A 22,936-nucleotide genomic window follows, 5' to 3' on the forward strand; every position below is an offset into this window, starting at 1 on the left:
AGCACAAGAGGGAGATGAATGATGGTAGTTCTGTAAGATGTCTTCATTGGTTATAATTAGAACATTTGTCTATCAGATCACACAATCGTAAGTGCTGATATTAATTCATCATAAACCATCATATACATCACTCTAAATAATTATATTCATTTCCTGGACACTTATGTTATAAAGCATTTAACAATACAGTAATATATGCTGACAATAAAATATCTTAGAACACTTGTACATTGAAATTTTTCTATTTAAGAATTAGTTTATTATTATTAATTCTAATATGGGCAGTCATCTAGCAAAATTATATATAATTTTACTTAAAAGCTAAATGATATAAATTAGGTTTTATTAATAATTATATAAGGCAATGTGTATTTTACTTGCATAAATGTTCAAGAAATACACACTATCTAGAAGAGATTCATCCATTTTTACAATACGAAGTTATAACATAAAACTTTTCACTCATTGCAGATTTTGAGCGTTTACTTCTCCCCTTTGACAATAAATTAGTACTGTTAGTTTTTAGAGAAATAAAACAACTAATTACAGCATTTAAGATACGTTACTTTGAATGTTTAGAAATTTGCTAATAGACTCAAAGTATTTTCATCGCTACTAATTTAACTCATGTCAGTGTTCTCGTACTTTGTACACAGTAACATCTCAGTTGAAATTCACACATTTAACACAATAGAATAATGTTTAAATACTGTATAGAAATGATAGAAAGTCAAATGTTTACTGCCAATAACTTTAAGCATAAGGAATGAACTTCACTAAGTCTCTTGACACCTGTTCTCCCCTATCTCTCTCTCTCTGTCTGTCTCTCTGAAAAATGACATTCAATAGTAAAAACAGCAACATTCATATCGTCAAATCCCAATGCCAAGTTTTACAGGCCAACCAGGAAGCAACCAATTACTTTCAATGCTGATTATACTGACATGAAATAATTTAAAGGCATCTTGTTTCTGTTTGATATTCTTTGCAGTACTATGATAAATATTTTCATAACATTAATGTAGAATATACTAAACATCAATATGAATATGTAAGTTTCTGTGGTTTAGCAATTCTGTAAAAGGCTTTTATTGTTGAGACCATGTGTTTTTAGACATTAAACGAGTTTAATAAAATAATGTGACCCTACAAGTTTTGTAAGTCATCAGACTTACATTGTCAGGGGTACTAGCAAATGTTATACACAAAAAACACTAGAAGCAATTAATTATACATAAATGTTATCCAAACTTCGCAAATATACATAAAAACAAGTAACTAGAATAAAAAAAAAAATGTTTTTTTTTAAATTACTTTATACATGTTGGAACAATGCCAACTGTTCCTGTCATGTTTTGTAGTATGATTGTGTGTGTCATATCCCCTAGTACAGTTAGATTTTTAATGAAAGCAGACCAAACTTGGCTTAATCTTATGCCTGATTTTTGTTATCTTTTTTTTTACATCTTTTGCAATTTCAGACATGTGAATCTCCCCAGACCTTCTCTGGCCTAATAGCAAATTCCACAAGAGCAGTGAATCTATTCTTGTAAATGCCTGGTTTTTTCCATGGGATGATGTGTAGGTTTGGTGGATGTAAGAACCAGGAGTTTTTATACAATGGAAAAAAAAAAAAACTTTAATGTTGTAATGACTGAGCAATTTTGCAACTTTGTCTGTAACATTCTTGATGTAATGTGATAGCATTCTTAAAATGTTGTTTAAGTAAAGGAGCTGTCTGAAGTGCATTAGAATTTTGTTGATTATCTTGAGTTCATAGCCTCAGGTAGAACAATTCCTCATTCCTGTTTTTTGACATACTGGAAATTTTGTATGCTATATCTATATAACGTTTTAATCATGCCTATCTTTTGTAATCGATGATGGTGGGAAGTGACATATAAAAATCTTCCAGGTTGTGGTAAGTTTTCTGTATACAGAAAAGGTCAATCTTTTTCTTCTTCGTCTACTTTGAGAAGGATATCAAGGATCACTATTGTTTTGAGATCTTCCAGTTCAAGAGTAAATGTTATGTTAGGATGCAAGCTGTTCAGATAATCGTTAAATTGAATTAAGTCCTCCATTGTTCCTGACCAAGCAATGAAAATATCATCAATGTAACATAACCAAGTTTTTTATTTCTTGTGATAGTTTTCAACAGTGTTTGTTTTGAAATTTTCCAAAGTGGCTAGCTAAGGCTGGTGATAGGAGAGAACCCATGGTAGGTCCTTTTTTTGTTCCCAATATTTATCCTGAAATATGAAGAAAGAATGTTTTCCACTGTGTCCCTAGGTACATTGGTGAAAAGAATGACTACATCTGAACTCGCTAGGATGTCTAAAGGCTCTATATTTTAATATTTTAACTTTTCAATAAAATGTAAAATTCAGTAAAATTCAAAGTTGCAATGTTGTTCTATGATTACAACATTAAAGTGGCTTTTATACCTTGTATAAAATCTTATGTTCTTACATCCACCAATTAAAGTAAATTTTGTGTGATGATACTGCGTTCCCCCCCTTTTTTTTTTTTTTTTTTTTACGGGAGTTCACGGTACCATCTAGTTCCCCCAAATTTTATCCAGGCTCCGGAACTGGCATAGGCTGATGAATCAGACCTATGGCTAGGTCAGTATTCCTGACTGTAATCTGTGTGTCCTCAGACCGGTTTGCTTGCTTGCGGGATGAAAAATACCAGATAAACTGGTGGAAAAAACCCTGCTGTCCACGCCCAAGACTAGCTAACTTGGCTATGGCTGAGGAAGATCCTTAAGCTCCTCACGTTGTTGATGGGAATCAAACCTAGGACACTCCTTCCCCAGGCATATGGTTGCAAAGCACAAAGCCACTAGGCTAATCACGTGGACCATCCACCAATACCTTTACATCATGAAAAAAACAGGCATTTCAAGATTCAGTGCTCTTTTGGCATTGGTTTGGTAGGCCAGGTGGAATGGTCTGGGGATGGGGGGAGGAAATTCGCATGTCTGAACTTATAAAGGATGTTGAAAAAAGAAAAACAGCGTAAATCAGGTTTGGCATCCCATACAACACAGGCTAACAAGTAGATTGCCAAGAGACAGTAATGCCATATATTGATTGTAATTGTTTTACAAAAAAAAAGTTCAACAAAGTCTCTGAAATGCCACAGCTCCCCATTTAATGTAACAAAATTCAAGGCTTAATCCTACACCAAGTTTGGTTTGCTTTCATTAAAAATGTAACTTCCATTAACCTGTTTTTTTTTCCTTTCTTTTAGTGTTACTCGGTGATCAGCATTCATTTTTGAAATTATGGATTCTACAATCGTGTTAAAATAACTCCTTTTTATTATCCGACGTTTTGATCTTCATATCAAGTTCATCATCTGGAGCATACATAAATATGAAAGACAAGCTGCGTTACATTTCAAACCGTAAGCTACAGAAACAGTGATTTGATCACATGCTACTCACTGGCATGACCTCTAGTGAAAAAAAAAAATAAATAAAATAAAATAAAATTATATCAAGCTAGATTTAATTTGTGATTACATGAATAAGCATTCTTGCTTACAGTTAGTTTTCCTTCCAGTAACAGTGATGTCCTATTTCTATTATTACAATTGTTATTTTTGATTTAAAAAAAAAAAATATTTATAAATTACAACATGAATAAACATTCTTTCTTATAGATTTTTTCTTTAACAGTGATAGCTTTTTTTTTTTTTTTTTTTCAGTATTAAAGTTGTTATTTTAGATTTAGGATCCTGGATTTTCTACAGTCCTGTTTATAGTTGTTCTTAGAGAGGAAGGATTCGTAGGACGAATATATGCCTTCCATATGTATGGGATTTTTAGACCATCATTATTGTTTAGATTGGGGTGGTTGATAATGATCTCACAAGCTTCCTTAAATTTGCGTACGTACCATGTTTTGGTGTGATGTAGACAACTAATGCTTTGCCAGTCAATTCTATGTAAGGTGTTCAGGGCATGATCAGAAAGGCCAGCTTCACCATAATTATTATATTTGATGTGTCGTTTATGTTCTTTTTGTCTCATCGGAATTGTACGTCATGTTTCTCCTATGTATGGTATGTTGCAGGTGCAGTAAATAGGTATACTCCAGGGTGAGCCAGTGGAGAGAATGGGTCTTTGGATGAGTTGAGTAAGCTTTTTAATTTTTGAGGTTGTATTTTTGTAGTACTCTGTTTATTTTGTCTGATGTCCCTTTAATGTAGGGAATGGTTATAGTTTTACTGTAGTCTGGTTTGTCTTTGTTTTTTATTGAGGTCTTGTAGAGAATTTTGTTAATAGTGTTTTGGCTGTATCCATTTTTTTGAAAAGTATTGCTGATCACTTTAAATCCAGTGCCTGTTCACTGAAGCAGATATTCAGAGCCCTGTTTTTTAGGGCTAAGGCCTATAGCCTTTCACCACTAAGGCCCATAGTTGAAGGAATTGATTGCCCGACTTATCATTTAGCCAAAAAATTAGCAGCAACACTCAAGGAGCTGGTAGGTCATTCCCCTCCTATATCAAAAACACACAACACTTCATGAACATCATCAAAAACATTACATTAGAAAAAGATGATATATTAATCAGTTTTGATGTCTCTGCCTTCTTTACAGATATCCCAATCAATGACACAATTCTTCTTTTACAGAACAAATTTCCTCTAGATATCACGGCACTCTTTGCGCATGTATTACGCAAATTTTTTGATTATTTATTATTGTATTATATTTTTTGATTATTTTGTATGGCAAAATGCTTTCTACCTACAAAAAGAAGCCACAGCCCTGGGCTTGCCATTATGCCACTGTGATGATTTATAGGTGATGATTCTTCACTTCATCATAGTGAAGAATTTATGGAGACACAACACACATGTTAGAATAATTACTTTACTTAACATTAAGCAAGTAACAATCAATATTTTGACCTCTGATTTGTGAGATCATCAGGAAAAACTACATATGTACAAGATACAAGCTACATGATGCTGCACTGTACAAAAGTAAAATGAATCTAAATGTTTGTTAATCATTTATCCTAGCCTGACCTCTGGTGAGAAAAAAAACGAACTACATTAAACTATTTCTACAGTCTTTTTATATTGAGATTTTTTCTTCTGTCTGGGGTTGTTCTGGACTTAGTGCCTTTCCCTACACCACCAAAACCTGATTTGAAAGAAAATTCTAAGAAGCTTGTGAAATGCTGAAACATCATCCAAATCTGAACAAAAATGATGGATTAATTATTCCAAGAATGTGGAAGACCCATCTTCAACCCATATAGCAACCAGAACAACCCAGACAGAAGAAAATCTTAATATGAAAGGGCTGTAGAAATTGTTTAATGTAGTTCTGTTTTTTTTTTTTTTTTTTTTTTTTGTTGTTGTTGTTTGTTTGTTTTTTCTCACCAGAGGTCAGGCTAAGATAAATGATTAACAAACATTTAGATTCATTTTACTTTTGTACAGTGCAGTAGCATGTAGCTTGTATTTTGTACATATGCATGTTTTCCTGTGAAAACCTCAATACAGGGGTCGAAATGTCGATTGTTACTTGCTTAATGTTAAGTAAAGTAACTATTCTAACGTGCTGTATCTCCATAAATTCTTCACTATGAATGCTGACCATCGTGTAAACCTTAAAAAAAAAAAGAAATAAAGGGCTTCATCTATAGCAACAGTTATGGAGACTTACAAGTTTTATTTATTTATTCATATGGAGTTTCCTTCCCTTTTCTCCCCCAACCCTATTGGGGTGAGTTGAGCCCCCTCGTGGGGGGGGTTAAGTATTTATGGCTGTAAATCCGTGTGTGTGTTCACGGGGATGGTTTGCCTGCTTGCGGAATGAAAAACCCCAGATAAACTGGGGGGGGGGAACCCTGCTGTCCACGCCCAAGACCGGCTAACTTGGCTATGGCTGAGGAAGATCCTTACGCTCCTCACGTTGGCAACGGGAATCGAACCCAGGACACTCCTTCCCCAGGCATATGGTTGCAAAGCACAAAGCCACTAGGCTAACCGCACGGACACTTACAAGTTAAATATAGACTACTGTCTGTATAATGTCCATTTACTATTTGAATAATTTTTCTCTTGGCACCTTATCATGCACCTTTTCCAGTCTAGGAAACTTAAAATACAAATTTTTGTTACATCATTCCCATGATTTCTCAACTATGTCTTAAAAGTAAAAATTTTTCTTGGCAATCCCTATTTAGAATAAATCTAGCTTGTTTTTCCTCGAACTTCTCTTCCACAGATTTTTTAAGCTTTTTCTCAAATACATTTACATGAATCTTACTTGGAATACTCAATCTGAAAATTCATCCATAATTCTTACATTCAGATTTATTTTATTTTATTTATTTTTTTTTTATAGATAGGTAATATAAGAGCTCGACTCCAATTTTCTGTTGGAATCAATTTACTTATTGATTCCAACAGAAAATCTGAGATCGACCTTCAGACCTGGCCTTCTGAATTAAGCAGTGTGACCACTGTAAAACTGATATACCTCCATATTTGAGCATTTCAGGTCATATATCATCTACTCCAGCAACAGTACCACATTTCAGGTTAATAGCTTCTTCTACCTCAGGTATTGAAATCTGTATCTTCAGTTTTTGTTGCATCATTATCATTTTTATGATTCCTGTTAGTCTTCCTTCCATTTCAAAGCTTTTACAGCAGCCTCATTATGTTGCCACTTTCATGATATTTATTTAATACCATATCAGAGTCCTCCCATGACTTAGTGTTATTTAGCTGCTGTAACACATGGCTTTCTTATAATAGCTTTAGCTTTCTTATGATTTTTTTCTGTATTCCCTGAATTTGCTTACTGACTTATTTGTCATGATTTTTCAATATGGTTTCTTCTTCCTCTTCTTCTTTTTCTCAACTGCCTTTTTTACTTATTGATTCCAACAGGAAATTTAGATTTTCCCATGATTTCACCAAAGTTTACCACCCATTTGGAATCTTTCAGTGCTTTCTTCAAATTTTGCTACTGAGTCTTGAAGGTTTGGTTCTTATTTTCATTTTTTTTTTTTTTTTCAAATAACAATTATAGATTTAAATATATATTTGAGTCTGTGTACATTTTTATACATATTTATTTTCAATATATACAGGGTGTTCGGGATAAATTTGACATATTTATAATTAATTATATTTTTCCGTAAGTTACATGTATTAACACACACTTCTCTTCATTTAAAAGGTTGGACCCTTCTTCATTCATATACAAGATTTCAGAAAGGATGGATAGCTGGAACCCACCTGAATCATGGAAGAGAATAACTTGTATCATGATGATTCGTGCCGGCCATCAAAATAAGGATATTTCGACTGCTGCCCAATGCTCCCTGAATACAGTAAAAACAATCAGGCATGAACTAGAGACTTGCAATGGTGACTACGAGGATGTAGCAAGAAGAAAGATCCCTAGCAGACGATCTGATTGCGTTCGTACAGCAGAATTCCTCGCAAATCTGCAGGAACAGGTGTTGAAGAACCCTGGCATTGGAATTCGGGCTTTGTCACGTGAAATGAATGTTGCAGCCTCTACTATGAAGCTTGCACTCAATGAAGACCTCCGCTACTACTCATACAAGCGCCGCAAAGGTCAGCTGCTTACAGAAAAGGCCCGTGAAAAACGTTTGATAAACGCGAAGAAACTTCTAAGCAGAGTGAAACATCCTGCGGAACCACAAACAATCTGGTTCTTTTCCGATGAGAAAAACTTTTGCCAGGATCAAAAACACAACACGCAGAATAACAGATGGCTTGCATACAGTACAAAGGACATTCCTCGTGTAATGCAGACTAAATTTCCCCAAACTGTGATGGTTTTCGGATGTGTATCCTCTGAAGGCAATGTGATGCCTCCGCATTTTTTCCAAGAGGGCCTCAGGTTGACTTCAGATGGCTACGTGGAGTTGCTAAACACTGTAGTCAAGCCCTGGATAACAAGGGTAGCCAATGGTAGGCCGTATGTATGGCAGCAGGATTCGGCCCCTTGCCACACCTCTGGGAAAAGTCAAAAATGGTTGTCTGAAAATTTCTACGACTTCACCAGTCCAAATGTTTGGCCTCCAAACTCCCCAGACCTTAACCCCATGGATTATTTTGTATGGGGCGCAGTTGAAAAAGACACCAATCGCACTTCCAGTAATACAAAAGCCCAGTTAATGGATAAAATTAAAACAGTTTTTGCGGCCCTTCCCAGGGAGACTGTAGCATCAGCTTGTTCGAGGTTCCGAAGCAGGATTGAAGCTGTGATCGATGCTAATGGTGGTTATTTTGAGTAAATCTTGTTGATAGTATTGTAATTAACTCTGCCTGTAATGTTTTTTGTCAATTCATTAAATTTAATAGATACAAAGAAGATTTTCTTTTTCCTTACGAAACTGTCAAATTTATCCCGAACACCCTGTATATATATATACAGGGTGTTTGGGATAAATTTGACATATTTATAATTAATTATATTTTTCCGTAAGTTACATGTATTAACACACACTTCTCTTCATTTAAAAGTTTGGACCCTTCTTCATTCATATACAAGATGTCAGAAAGGATGGATAGCTGGAACCCACCTGAATCATGGAAGAGAATAACTTGTATCATGATGATTCGTGCCCGCCATCAAAATAAGGATATTACGACTGCTGCCCAATGCTCCCTGAATACAGTAAAAACAATCAGGCATGAACTAGAGACTTGCAATGGTGACTACGAGGATGTAGCAAGAAGAAAGATCCCTAGCAGACGATCTGATTGCGTTCGTACAGCAGAATTCCTCGCAAATCTGCAGGAACAGGTGTTGAAGAACCCTGGCATTGGAATTCGGGCTTTGTTCGTGGAGTTGCTAACTGTAGTCAAGCCCTGGATAACAAGGGTAGCCAATGGTAGGCCGTATGTATGGCAGCAGGATTCGGCCCCTTGCCACACCTCTGGGAAAAGTCATAAATGGTTGTCTGAAAATTTCTACGACTTAACCAGTCCAAATGTTTGGCCTCCAAACTCCCCAGACCTTCACCCCGTGGATTATTTTGTATGGGGCGCAGTTGAAAAAGACACCAATCGCACTTCCAGTAATACAAAAGCCCAGTTAATGGATAAAATTAAAACAGTTTTTGCGGCCCTTCCTAGGGAGACTGTAGCATCAGCTTGTTCGAGGTTCCGAAGCAGAATTGAAGCTGTGATCGATGCTAATGGTGGTTATTTTGAGTAAATCTTGTTGATAGTATTGTAATTAACTCTGCCTGTAATGTTTTTTTGTCAATTCATTAAATTTAATAGATACAAAGAAGATTTTCTTTTTCCTTACGAAACTGTCAAATTTATCCCGAACACCCTGTATATATATATATATATATATATATATCCAGACAGCAGTATGGATTTTGCTACTCTAGATCCAAACCTTGACATATGCCATGGAAAGGTTTTGCTACAGCACTTGATCAGTACTGGCATCAACAAACTTTCAGCAAATTTTTTTGCAATTATGTGGTCCACTTTTCATTGTGTAATTGGATAATCAGTTTTCTTTCTGGTCAATCATTGCCCATTATAGTGGATGGCTTCCCCGCCCATGTAGGAATGCAACAGGGCTTTGTTCTATCACCTACCCTCTTACACATAAGCAATCATTTCTCACTGACCAATCACTCTATCGAAAGATTGTAGATAGTATACACCATTCCTCCCACTCGTTTGACTGACTTTGCAGTGCTTCTCAAACATCCTACATTTCAAGAACTTCTACAGCTAGTGCCTTAAATGCAGATTTTCATTGTATTCTGTGAGATAAAGATAATTCCATCACCTTTAGTGTTCCCAAAACATGATCCTGCTCATCAATTCGCCTTTCCCTTACTCTTGATAATACACAAATTTTATTACAGCTTCTGAAAAACTTAACATTCTTTACTAAGGTTCTGCTTTTCTCTCATCTTGTTGCTTACTGTGTACAAACCTCAGATCTGCTTAACCTTAAAATGCTATTCCCATGTTTGAGTTGGTTTACCCAAGAACAACTGTAAAAATTCTTTGGTGTGGTACAGAGAAGGACTGACTGATCAGTCATCTCTCTCTCTCTCTCTCACTCACTCACTCACTCACTCAATGACCTGCAGTATGGGATGGGATATAACCACTGGTGAGATATAAAGGGCTTGCACAAGCGCTTTGTTAATTTTTTCTCAAATTTGTGAGCCTCTTATTCTTCTTGTTTACTTTTTTATTTTTTCAAAAAAAAAAAAATTTTTTTTGAAACATATTAAGCGACAAACTCATACGGTAACCTAACAAAAATTAGTCTATTCGACAGTGTATAGATTATTTGGAATTATTGTTTCAACTCCACTATAACGAATCCGCCCAAGTTTGAAAATAAAATAAGCGCATACACTATCTTTACCCTTCTGGTAGCCAATCATATGGTAAAACCAGTAGCCAATCAAATGTTTTTCTTATGTAAGATAAATTCACACAGTTGATTATGTGCAAATATTTCATGTTTAGATCATGAAATATTTGTTTAAAAATGTGATAGCCTTTAGAGGTTGATTGTCCTCTCATACTTTTTCATTGGAATTTGTACACAAGCTGTATTAATAAAAGTTTTCCTGTGAAATATGGCTTTTTTTTTCTTTTTTTTTTTCTCGACGATGTGAGCTCTTTGTTAAAATTTCCATAGCTCGCCACTGGATATAACTCCCTTTAACTACTCTATCACAGATCGTTTGTTTCAGCTTATGTCTCTTCTAGATACGTCATGGATGCTGCTGTTGCACTGAATTGGCATTTATCATTCCCCTGCTTTCACTAAACCAGTTGAAACATATGCAGCTGTCCCCACCATGCTTTTTTTTACAGTCTTTTTCAGGTAAGAGAGAGAAGACTTTGTGAAACTATCATCCTGCTTATTAGAAATTGGAAATGGCTTGCAGAAGTTCCATGTTTGAAGCAAGTTTCAGATTATCTAATCCTTAGCCCATCCACAGAACTAATATCAATGTGCTATAGGTTTACAACCTTTTGTAGGATTCATATTTTAAAAAAAAACACTGCTTCCTCTTCTCTGTTTTATTCATCTGCCTCTGGAACTGCCTTTCTCACAAAGCAGTCTCCAACCACTAGAACCTTCAAAGCGCTTCAAAAAATATATCGGAGATAATAATTCTTACCGACAATGACACCATGTATTATAGGTTCTGCAACTTGTGGTGTGGGATTTATATTTTTTTAAAGAAATTGTTAATATATATTTTTTATGTTATTTCTTTGTTGATCCTATTTTAGAAAGCAAAAATCTTTGTTGATTTTAGCAGCATTTTCTACTGGTTGTTGATTCACCTGTTGATGAAATGATGAATGTGTGCTATTTATTGAAATAGTTACATGTTAAGCACATTTAAACATTTAATTGAACATTTAAGAGAGTTAAACATTTAAATAACTAAGATTAATATAGATATTTTGGTACATGGGTAAAACTGAAGAGTAGAGTAATATACCTGAAATAAATTGCATTATGTTGTTCGCAAGAGTTAGGGAATTAATGTACATTGTTTACAGAAAGCTATGCAGGGATACATTTCAGTATGAAATATGTCCACTACCCCAAACTGTGATGCAGCTCTCACGACGGCATACTATGCTTAGTATACTATGCACCAAGTGATTCAGGAGTTACTGAAGCAAACTGGCCCACTCCTCCTTTAGAGCAGGGATAAGACTTTGTTTGTTTTCTGGAGGGGAATTTCAAGCAGCAGTGCATCTCCCTATTGCCTCCCAAATGTGTTTTATGGGATGAGGATGTTTGGGGAGCAAGTTGGCCTCTCAATTCGATTAAAATGTTTCCAGAAAGAAAACTTTTGTTTTTTCATCTTTGCAGAATAGACGAATGAGCTGATATACATACAGTTGACAAACAGAAATGCCTTGTGCTCAAGAATTATTTGCCTTGTCATAATTAGCATAATTCTAATCTTTCCAATTAATAAAGTTGCTTCATCATGCTGGGAGAACTTTGAAATCAGTGTTATGTTAGAAATGATTTTGTAAATATGCAGCATATGTTTTGCTCCATAGTAATGTGTTGATAAAATACAGTTATTAGAATAAAATAAAATAAAAATTCATTTCATTAGTTATTTTCTGATATGTGTTTATATTTTTATTTTCCAAGGTTGTACAGAATATGAATGAAGAATCCATGTATGTGATTGAACTTCTAAAGGGTAAATATAAAATCCTCTCAAAAATAAAAGACACCTTTGAATGATATAAATCTTCATATTTAAAATTAATAAAAAGCTACTTTATAATATAATTTCCTTTTTGTAGTACTAAGCTGTACTCTGTTTTACCAAATTTAAGTTTTGATATCAATTTTTAGTTCAGTTTTAATGGTTCATTGGTAGTTTGTTGAATGTCTGTATTCCAGTTGGCTCCTCATGCTTTGCATATCAGTTTATTTACTGATTTGATCTGCAAGCGGAATATGTTATTAATTATAATTTAGTTCTTTAAACACAATTTTAGTCTCCTTCACTATGAAAATTCGATCCACTATTACATTGCCATTGAACACACTGTGCAAAAGATGCAGTTTGTGGCATACTGGGAAGAGCAGCACATTGATTAGTACAGCCTGTGAATGCATAATTGAAGTGAATAAAAATGTGTTATTTAATATTCAGTTAATAAAAATGTGTAATTTGTTATTTGTAATTTATGATTGTGTCACTTTTCTCCTTACACACACAAATTACTACATCTACGTTCGGTACATCATACAGCTCCCCTGGGAGTGAATTTTTGAACTACTTGTTTTTCCTCAGATATCACTTCCACATGACAATGTATTCCTGCAAAGTTTCTGAGCATTTGGATCACTGGGTGGCACTCCACAAGGCCTTAAATAGGGATACTTTAATTTTGATCACTGTATATACTGAGGGACAAGTTTCATAAATAAGATTTAAGTTTTGTTATAGTGTGATAATGTAATTTAAAATATATACATATATCGATTCACATTTATTAATGCAATTGTATTCATTAGTATTATCGCAACTACCATCTGGTTAAGCAGTAGATATACAAAGGAAATATAAATGTATTTTATAGTAAACTTGCTTAGTGTATGTTGTAATCCTTATATATATACAGAAATGACGTTGCTTATATATTATTGTAGGGTTCTTATGCCATGCAATGTTACAGTATTCTAGTACTGTGCTAATGATAGCATGCATATTAGTAGTGAGTTTTTTAGAACATCTCTGACTGGGTAACAGGAATGCTAGTGAATAAGCAAGAAGGGGAAGAGCTGAAAAGGATGAAAAACTACTGAGTTAAGTTTTTATATGCATCTTTATCTACTCTCCAATGAGGAGTTGTAAAATGAAAATTGAAGAACAGTATACTATATGAAGCATTCGTATGTTAGTGAGGATGTTATATGATTAATGAAAGCAAGTGGTATGTGTTCCAAGGAGCAAGATAGAATCTGCAGTAAAGTTCTTTTTTTATTGGAAGTGCATTTGAAACTGCTCAGTTACGTTTATTGCTATTGTCTGTAATTATTCTTCATTGCCTACTTCAGCAAGATGAAGAAAAGATGCATTAAGTAAACTTGCTTACTTTTATATATATATAATCCACACACAAAAAAAGGCCACAGGACCTTACACATAGGCACATTAGTGCCTTGTGTGGTCAAGAGGGATAGAAGAAAGGAGAAGTCTGTTTACGTTTTGCTTGAACAGCTGAGGGTTGTAATCTTTGGGGAAGGCAGAGTGTGGGAGACTGTTCCAAAGGACAGAAGTAGATGGAATGAAAAAGGAGGCAGTGAAGTTGGTTTGATGAATTTCAAGATGGACTGTAAAAGGATGTTGGTTATCAGTGGCTCTTGTTTTGAGGAGTGTGGGGGGAATAATAATGGCCAGTTCGGCAGAGCACTATCCATTAAAGTATCTGTAGAAAAGTCACAAGGCAGAAACTGAACGTCTCTGAGAGAGGGATCATTAATTAGCCAGACTGCCCTTTTCTGGATAGAATCAAGCAGTCCTAGAGAGGATTTTGGTGCACCACCCCAAATATGGGAGCAATATTCCATGGCTAAGCAGATTTGGACTTTGTATAGAGTTAGCAGGTGTGAAGTAGTGTCTTGTATTAAAAAGTACACCAAGTTTTTTGGCAGCTGCAGAAGCTACAGTTGAAATGTGGTTGTGCCAGGAAAGATCAGAGATGCAGGTCAGTCCAAGAAGAGAAATCTGATTGTGTTTGGATATCTCAGTATTACTGAAGCTGAGGGGGAGGGATGAGCGCTCTTTCTTGCAAGAGATCAGACAGGATTGAGTTTTGGTGGCACTGAAGTTACAAGGTTGACCTTTCCCCCACTGAGATACAGCTAAGAGATGTGAGGTCAGATCCCTGGTTGTGGTAGATCTTTATTATTCTAATACATGAGCACTACAAGGTTTGTCAGATGTAAAGGAATAATGGAGTGTACTGTCATCAGCGAAGCTATGGATAGGATTGGAAGTTTGTGAGAACAGGTCATTTACATACAAGAGGAAGAGAGTGGGTGAAAGAACAGAACACTGGTGTACTCCTGCATTGGTGGGGAAATCTGAGGAGAGGAAACTGTCCACCATGACACATAATGAGCAACCAGCAAGAAAATTGGCAATCCAGTTGAAGAGTAAGGAAGGAAGACCATAGGATGGCAGTTTGGTGAGTAGGCCCCTGTGCCAAACCCAATCAAATACCTTTGAAATTTCGAAGGCAACCACGTGAGTTTCTCCATGGCCTGAGTCTATTGATGGGTGGTGAAATCAAGATCAGCTGTAGATCATGAGTGGCAGAATCCATGCTGCTGGTCACTGATTAGTAGATATATCTCTCAGTGCTTCAAGAATTGGTTGTTAATGACCTTCTCCATAATTTTTTAGAGAACAGAAGTGAGAGCAATTAGACGGCAGTTCGTTGATTGACTTTTGTCACCTTTCTTTGGGATGGGCTTTATGTGGACTTGTTTCCATGTTGTAGGTTAGATGCCAGTTAAATAGGATAGATTGAAGAGGCGATACAGGATAGGTTTTAGTTCTGGGTCACAATTTTTTAACATAGTAGGTGGGATACCATCAGGACTATATGTCTTATTTGTGTTCAGATTATTAAGGATTTTTTAGAATTCTTTTTGTCTATTGACTTTTTGACAATGGGAGACATGAAGGGAGCCATTCTTTGTGGAGTGGATAGAACTTTATCCAGGTCAATGATGCAGGAATTGGAATAAGTTGGCCTTCTCTTTTAGTGAGGTGACTACAGTACAATTGGGAAGCAAGGATAGAAAAATCAGAACTTCATGGTGGACACAAGAAGTTAAAGAGGCAGTGAAGGATAAGAAGAAAGCATATCAAAAGTTCCTGGCAAATAAGTCTGCTTGTGCTCTTAGAGAATACAGAGACAAATGTAAGAAAGCTAAACACTATGTAAAACTGGTTAAACAAAAGTCATGGGAGGACTTTGGTAAGAACATAGAAAATAAATATCAAGAAGGTGGCAAAATATTCTGGAGGTTGTTGAAGAAGCATAGAAATGGAGTAAAGAGTACTGTAAAAGGAGTTAGAGATGATAAAGGTGACATGAAAATGGGAGAAAAAGATATCCTTGAAGTATGGAGTCATTACTTCGAAAAAATTGCTAAATGAAACAAGCAGTGATATCACATTGGTAAAAAACAGTCAACAGGCATACAGTCAGGAATGCATATCCATACTTGAAGTATAAAAAGCCATAAAAGGCTTGAAATGTGGAAAGGCAGCAGGAGTAGATGATATTCGACCAGAAATGATGAAGTATGCTGGTATAAAAGTCTTACAGTGGCTGCACTGCATACTTCAGAAGACCTTTAGAGAGGGACGAATTCCCGTTGATTGGAGTAGAGCTCTCATAGTACCCATATATAAAAAAGGAAATAAAACTGAATGTGAGAATTACAGAGGTCCCTACTGAGTGTTCCTGATAAGATTTATGCAAGTATACTTGAGAAGCAGTTGAGAAGAATTGTGGAAGAAAAGCTTGGTGAAGAACAAGCTGGATTCATTCCAAATAGAGGCTGTCAGGATCAGATCTTCACTTTACGATGAATAGTTGAGAAGTCATGGAAATATAACAAAGATCTGTATTTAAGTTTTGTCGATCTGGAAAAGGCATATGACAAGGTGCCATGAGAGAGAAGCTATTCGAAACGCTACAGTTATATGGTGTCAATGGGGCATTATATCAAGCAATACTTAGTCTTTATTTGAGTTGTAAGTCAGCAGTTAGAATTGAAGGAATTACAGGAAGATGGTTTAATGTTAAATCTGGTGTGAGACAAGGATGTACATTATCCCCTCTGTTATTCATTATCTATATGGATCACATTATGAAGGAAAGTGGTATTAAACATGATATCAAAATTGGAGGTGTTAATGTCAGCTCTTTGCTTTATGCAGATGATGTTATACTTCTAAATAAATCTGGTACAAGCCTGCAAGATTCTCTGACTAAATTAGATAACTGTTGTAATAGATGTGGTATGAAGGTCAGCAATAAAAAGACAGAAAATAGGCAGAATCGTTGAAAATGTCAACTGCGTTGTGAATGGAGAACCTGTGGAACAAGTAAAACATTTTAGCTACTTAGGTACGATTTTTAGTGAAGATGGTAAATTAAATATGGAAATAGACAACAGAATCAACAAAGCTGGTATGGTAGGAAGTCAATTGAATAAATTCATATGGAATAAGAGAGAAATTATTCAGAACACTAAATTATCTGTATACAAGACAGTGTTCAAACCAGTTTTAACTTGTGGATCTGAGAGCTGGATCAGAAGTAAAACACTTGACCAAAGACTAAAGTAAAATTAGTCTTAAGGGAGATCATCATCATCATCATCAAATTCCTGCAATGTACCCTCAAGGGGTGTACAGGATATGACAGTACTACATGAAAAAATTACATCATTACTAACTTCCTATCTACAATTTTCCTCCAAATCAGTCTGTTACTTGTCAAGACTCCAACATTATCAGATCTTATATTTCTATCGTCTAAGGCACTTTGTACCGTATCAATCCACCTATATCTTGGTCTTCCTCTGGGTCGTTTTCCTGCCAACCTGGCAGAGAACACTTGTTTTGCTAATCTTTCCTCTCCCATTCTATTTAAGTGACCATACCATCTGAGATTAGCTCTGCTAACGCATTCCTGGATGCTGACAATGTCAAGTTCTTTCCTAATATCCTCATTTTTAATATGATATTGCCATTGATGCCATCTGTTCACGCCTCTAATCTTTCTCAGGACTCTCATATCTGCGGTCTCTAGTCTTTGGTCAAGTGTTTTACTTCTGACCCAGCTCTCAGATCCATAAGTTAAAATTGGTTTGAACACAGTCTTGTATACAGCTAATTTAGTGTTCCGACTAATTTCTTTCTTATTCCATATGAATTTATTCAATTGACTTCCCACGATACCAGCTTTGCTGATTCTGTTGTCTATTTCTATATTTAGTTTACCATCTTCAGTAAAAATTGTGCCTAAGTAGCTGAAATGTTTTACTTGTTCCACAGGTTCTCCATTCACAACACAGTTGACATTTTCAATGATTCTGCCTATTTTCATTGTCTTTGTCTTTTTATTGCTGACCTTCATACCATATCTATTACAACAGCTATTCAATTTAGTCAGAGAATCTTGCAGACTTGTAGCGGATTTATTTAGAAGTATAACATCATCCGCATAAAGCAAAGAGCTGACATTAACATTTCCAATTTTGATATCAGGTTTAATACCACATTCCTTCATAATGTGATCCATATAGATAATGAATAACAGAAGGGATAATGTACATCCTTGTCTCACACCAGATTTAACATTAAACCATCTTCCTGTACTTCCTTCAATTCTAACTGCTGACTCACAACTCAAATAAAGACTAAGTATTGCTTGATATAATGCCCCATTGACACCATATAACTGCAGCGTATTGAATAGCTTCTCTCTTGGCACCTTGTCATATGCCTTTTCCAAATCGACAAAACTTAAATACAGATCTTTGTTATATTCCCATGCTTTCTCGACTATTTGTCGTAAAGTGAAGATCTGATCGTGACAGCCTCTATTTGGCCTGAATCCAGCTTGTTCTTCACCAAGCTTTTCTTCCACAATTCTTCTCAACCGTTTCTCAAGTATACTTGCATAGATCTTGCCAGGAACACTCAGTAGGGAAATACCTCTGTAATTCTCACATTCAGTTTTATTTCCCTTTTTATATATGAGTACTATGAGAGCTCTACTCCAATCATCGGGAATTCGTCCCTCTGTCCAGGCTTTCTGAACTATGCAGTGCAGCCACTGTAAGACTCTTATACCACCATACTTCAACATTTCTGGTCGAATATCATCTACTCCTGCTGCCTTTCCACATTTCAAGCCTTTGATGGCTTTTTCTACTTCTAGTATGGATATGTATTCCTGACTGCATGCCTGGTAAGTGTTTTTTATCACTGTGCTGTCATCACTGCTTGTTTCATTTAGCAGTTTTTCAAAGTAATTACTCCATACTTCAAGGATATCTTTTTCTCCTGTTTTCATTTCACCTTTATCATCTCTAATTCCTTTTACAGCACTCTTTCCTCCATTCCTAAGCTTCTTCAACAACCTCCAGAATATTTTGCCACCTTCTTGATATTTATTTTCTATATTCTTGCCAAAGTCCTCCCATGACTTTTGTTTAGCTAGTTTTACACACTGTTTAGCTTTCTTACATTTGTCTCTGTATTCTGTAAGAGTAAAAGCTGACTTATTTGCCAGGAACTTTTGATATGCTTTCTTCTTTTCCTTCACTGCCTCTTTAACTTCCTGTGTCCACCAGGGAGTTCTGATTTTTGTATCTTTGCACACAACCTCACCACATGCCTCTCTGGCAGAATCAATCAATGTTTCCTTCAGAGTTTGCCACTGAATCTCCAAGGTTTGATTCCTGTTCTCAAACTCTTTCATTTTCTTTTCAATAATATTTCTGTATTTTAGTCTACAGTTTACATCTGAGAGCTGCTCAACTTTTATTCGCTTTAAAACTTTCTTACATGTTATTCTTTTCAATATGAAATTCAATTTTATCCTGCTCAAGACTAAATAGTGATCACTTCCAATTTCAAATCCTCTGTACACTCTGGTGTCCTGCACCAGGGAGAAAACATCACTATCAACAATAACATAGTCAATGAGACTTTTCTTATTCCTAGCCTCCTCTCTCCATGTGAATTTGTGCACATTTTTATGTTGGAACATGGTGTTAGTAATAACCAGTCCATGTCCTGAGCAGAAATCCAACAGATATTTGCCATTATTATTAGCTTTGCTCTTTTCTCCAAATTTTCCCAAAATATTTTTGTATGTCTCACAATCATTTCCTACTCTACTATTTAGATCCCCAACAAGGACCAACTTTTCCTTTTTCATTGTGTCAGTTGCTTTTTCTAAAGCCTCAAAAAATTCCTCCACTTCTACCTTAGTAGAACCTTCTGTGGGACCATAGGCACAAATAAGTCTCATTATCCAGTTTCCCATTCTCATATTTGCCCACATTACTCTACTTGAGACTGACTGCCATTCAAGAAGATTAGCCTCGTATTTTGTGTTGAATACTATGGCTACTCCTTCTTTTCCTTGATTGTTATTGCCTGAATATAACATTTTGTATTTATTGCTCAGAAAGATCTCACCAGTTTTGGTCTTTTTTGTTTCAGTCACCCCTATTATGTCGATCTGGTACTTATCTAATTCCTCAGCTAGCTCCATTTCTTTGCCATTCAGGCTTCTTACGTTGATAGTACCGATCTTTAACTCTGGTGATGTTGAGTTGGGGTTTGTTTTCAGATTTGTTCCAGTAGCTGACTTTTCGCTGTTCGCCCTGGTTCCCTGGCGAAAACAACGGGGGCCTTGTTTAACCGGGCGACGCCCCAGCCGGCATGAAATTTTGTCATGTTGTACCATCATTTTTTATTTTTGGTTTAACCAATAAGAATACAATCTGGTCGGCTAAATCCCAAATTGCCAGCCCATCCTCGTTCGTTCAGTATCAAAGTAGATACCCAACAGGGTGCACCACGAGAAGGTGAGGATTGGACATTAGGTCAGAAGCCGTGGTCGGTTCTCCGCATTCCTTTAAAGGCTATGTGGAGGTCTCCTCTCAGTTATACAGCTTTGACCTTTAAGCACCCCTTAAGGGAGATTATGTTGAAAAATAAAAATAATTTTGAAATTCTAAATTCGTTTTTTCATTGTTAGACCGAGAACTTTTCAGACCACCCTCGTACATGCTCACTTCATAGCCAGACATTGTTTATAATTGATTTTTTTATAGCATTCTCACTCATAAAAAATTCTAAACCTAATGGATGGTTCAGAGGTTAGATAAGGAGAAGGAAATTATTATTATTACTGTTTGTTATTATTATTATTTTATTTTTATTTTTTTAATGACCATGAATTGCAGTTTCTTGGAAATGTAACAAGAGGAGTCTTGTTCCACAGAATAGAATCAGAAGGGATGAGAGAAGTGAATCAGTAGTTAGCATAGTTAGTTTATTGTTACTGATATTTGAATGGTAAGTTGATTAATTGCTGCTTATATTTCTAATACGCTTAGGAAGTCTAATAACATCAGATGGAAGAAGCAGAACAAATGGAAGAATAAGAATAACGCAAGTAAAAAAAAATCTTTAACAAGAATGCTATTAACCTCAAAGAGTATGTCATTGATAATAAAGAAGCACTTTATTAAAGCTTTATCTAGAGTATGGCCTGCTATGGATCAGAGACATGGACTGTTCAAAAAAGAGACAAATCAAGACTTTTAGCATTCAAGATGTGGTGTTGATGCCAAATGCTCAAGGTAACATGGACAGAAAGAGCTACAAATGAAGACGTATTAAGAAAGGCAGAAGAAAAAAGAAGAAATAACATGATACGGCATCTATTAAGACACTCAGATTGGACTAAAAATTTGTACGAGGAAATTATGGTGGGGGGGGATCTGGTAGATCTCCCCCCATGAGTGATATCAGAAATGGTTACCAAATAGTCAAACTAACAGCACAAAACAGAATACCACTACCAACAACTCATACTATCCACTAACCAATAAGTTGTGGAGAGAGAGAGATTTCTAAGAAGCTTTGAAATGGGTGGGATGTTAGACATTTCAAATAGTGATTAAAGAAATAATAAAAGTAATCATTTTTGCAGTTGTTCATATTTGTAATAAATTATTTCAAGGTACTTTGATTTTTAGAACCTGCAACTCTAGAAATAATACTAGTATTTACATACATCTTAGAAATTGCTTTTGTTAAAATTGAGATATCAGGATTCCATCCTTAATTTTCTTTTTTCTCTCTCTCTCTGGACAATCATTCTATCTTTTGAAATGTAATTTTTTTTTTTAGACCAGTCAAGTAAATCACGTAGAGCACTTATGAAGCCATATAGCCATCAGTAATGAACATAGAAAGATATCGTCACAAATATCCTCGCATCAGGCTATTCTTTAACAGATATCGTTCTCAGATAAGTAAATATAATGCATGAATTTAAGTAATTTAAAAGCTACTGATACTTGCATTTCTCCATCAAGAACATGAACAAGTGTAAGCATGATTTTGTTTATGAATAACTACTGAACTAGTCTACGCTTCAGTAAACAAACTGCAGAAAATCACCAACACAGTTAAGGATTCTCATGTACTATGTAAAGGAACTGTATATTTCATTGTGTAGTACGTACATTTTGTAAAGCTCTTTGGATGCACAAATTTATTACGGTGAATTTATAACTTTCCTTACAAATATCCTGTATAAGAATTACTCCTGTGCTTCATTTTGAGAGTGTTGTATTTATAATATTTTTATTATTTTTTTTAATCTTTGATATTAAATATTTTGATGAAGAATAGAAAATAGATTTCACAAATTGCTTATTTGTAACAAAACCTATTTTTCAAAAATCCAAGGTATTGATATCAAAATTCTGTTTGAAAATTAGTTTTCTTATGTGTGTATTCTGTACTCTGGCTTTTTTTAAGTATAGGTTTTTAATATAAAGTAGTACAAAATATTTTTTTTTTTACTTAAATATATATAATAATGTAATGATTATTTCAACAACATGAAAGAGTTTTTTACCCAGAAAAATTTTAAATATTCTTTTTTTTTTTTTAATCAAAAACTCATGTAATACAGTGAGTTTGTTAGCATATAAAATATAGAACAAGTGATTATTGTTGAAGAAAAATATAATTTAGTCTTAAAAGAATTTTTGATTATTTTAGAAAAGAAACTGACCAACCTTCAAATAACCAAACTTGAATGGATTATTGTGTCATCTGACTCCTGGAGCAACCTGTTATAGTTGTAAATTCATTTACAACTACAACAGTTTCGATTAACTAACCAACAAACATTAGATAACTGAGAGATTATTATAGTACATTCTAGTTATACATCACAAACTCAAAACTCAAGTAGACTGAGATTTGCCACCTTTGAACTGACTTTATATTAGATGTCTTGTAGTGATATGAATTCCATCATAATTGATAAGAATGGAGATATATATATATGTGTGTGTGTGTGTGTGTGTGTGTGTGTGTGTGTGTGTGTGTGTGTGTCATTAGTATTCTGTTTTGTTTTATTCTTTTGATATATCATTTTACTCAAATCATGTCTCATCAGGATTTTCGTAATTATTAATTCATACCCAGCCCCATTGTAACGGAGCACACTGCCTAATAGACTTTGTTCTTTCTTTCTTTTAAGGTTACACAGTGATCGGCACTCATATTTGTAAATTTAGGG

General features: G+C 35.1%; 1 protein-coding gene across 1 annotated transcript in view; it reads left to right on the top strand.

Moving 5' to 3' along the window:
• The window catches only part of LOC150109376 (transcription factor CP2-like protein 1), a 311,379-nt gene extending 289,369 nt beyond the window's left edge, over window positions 1-22,010 (top strand). Inside the window, exons 18-19 of the mRNA XM_090407787.1 lie at window positions 12,201-12,252; window positions 21,529-22,010. Coding sequence (XP_090263913.1) covers window positions 12,201-12,252; window positions 21,529-21,581 — 105 coding nt within the window. The 3' untranslated portion in view covers window positions 21,582-22,010. The remainder of the gene's footprint in view (window positions 1-12,200; window positions 12,253-21,528) is intronic.
• The last annotated feature ends 926 nt before the right edge of the window (window positions 22,011-22,936 follow it).

This window comes from Typopeltis vanoorti, chromosome 2 (genome assembly GCF_054136105.1).
Source record: "Typopeltis vanoorti isolate ZY-2024b chromosome 2, IOZ_Tvanoo_1.0, whole genome shotgun sequence".
Taxonomy (NCBI): Eukaryota; Metazoa; Arthropoda; class Arachnida; order Uropygi; family Thelyphonidae; genus Typopeltis; species Typopeltis vanoorti.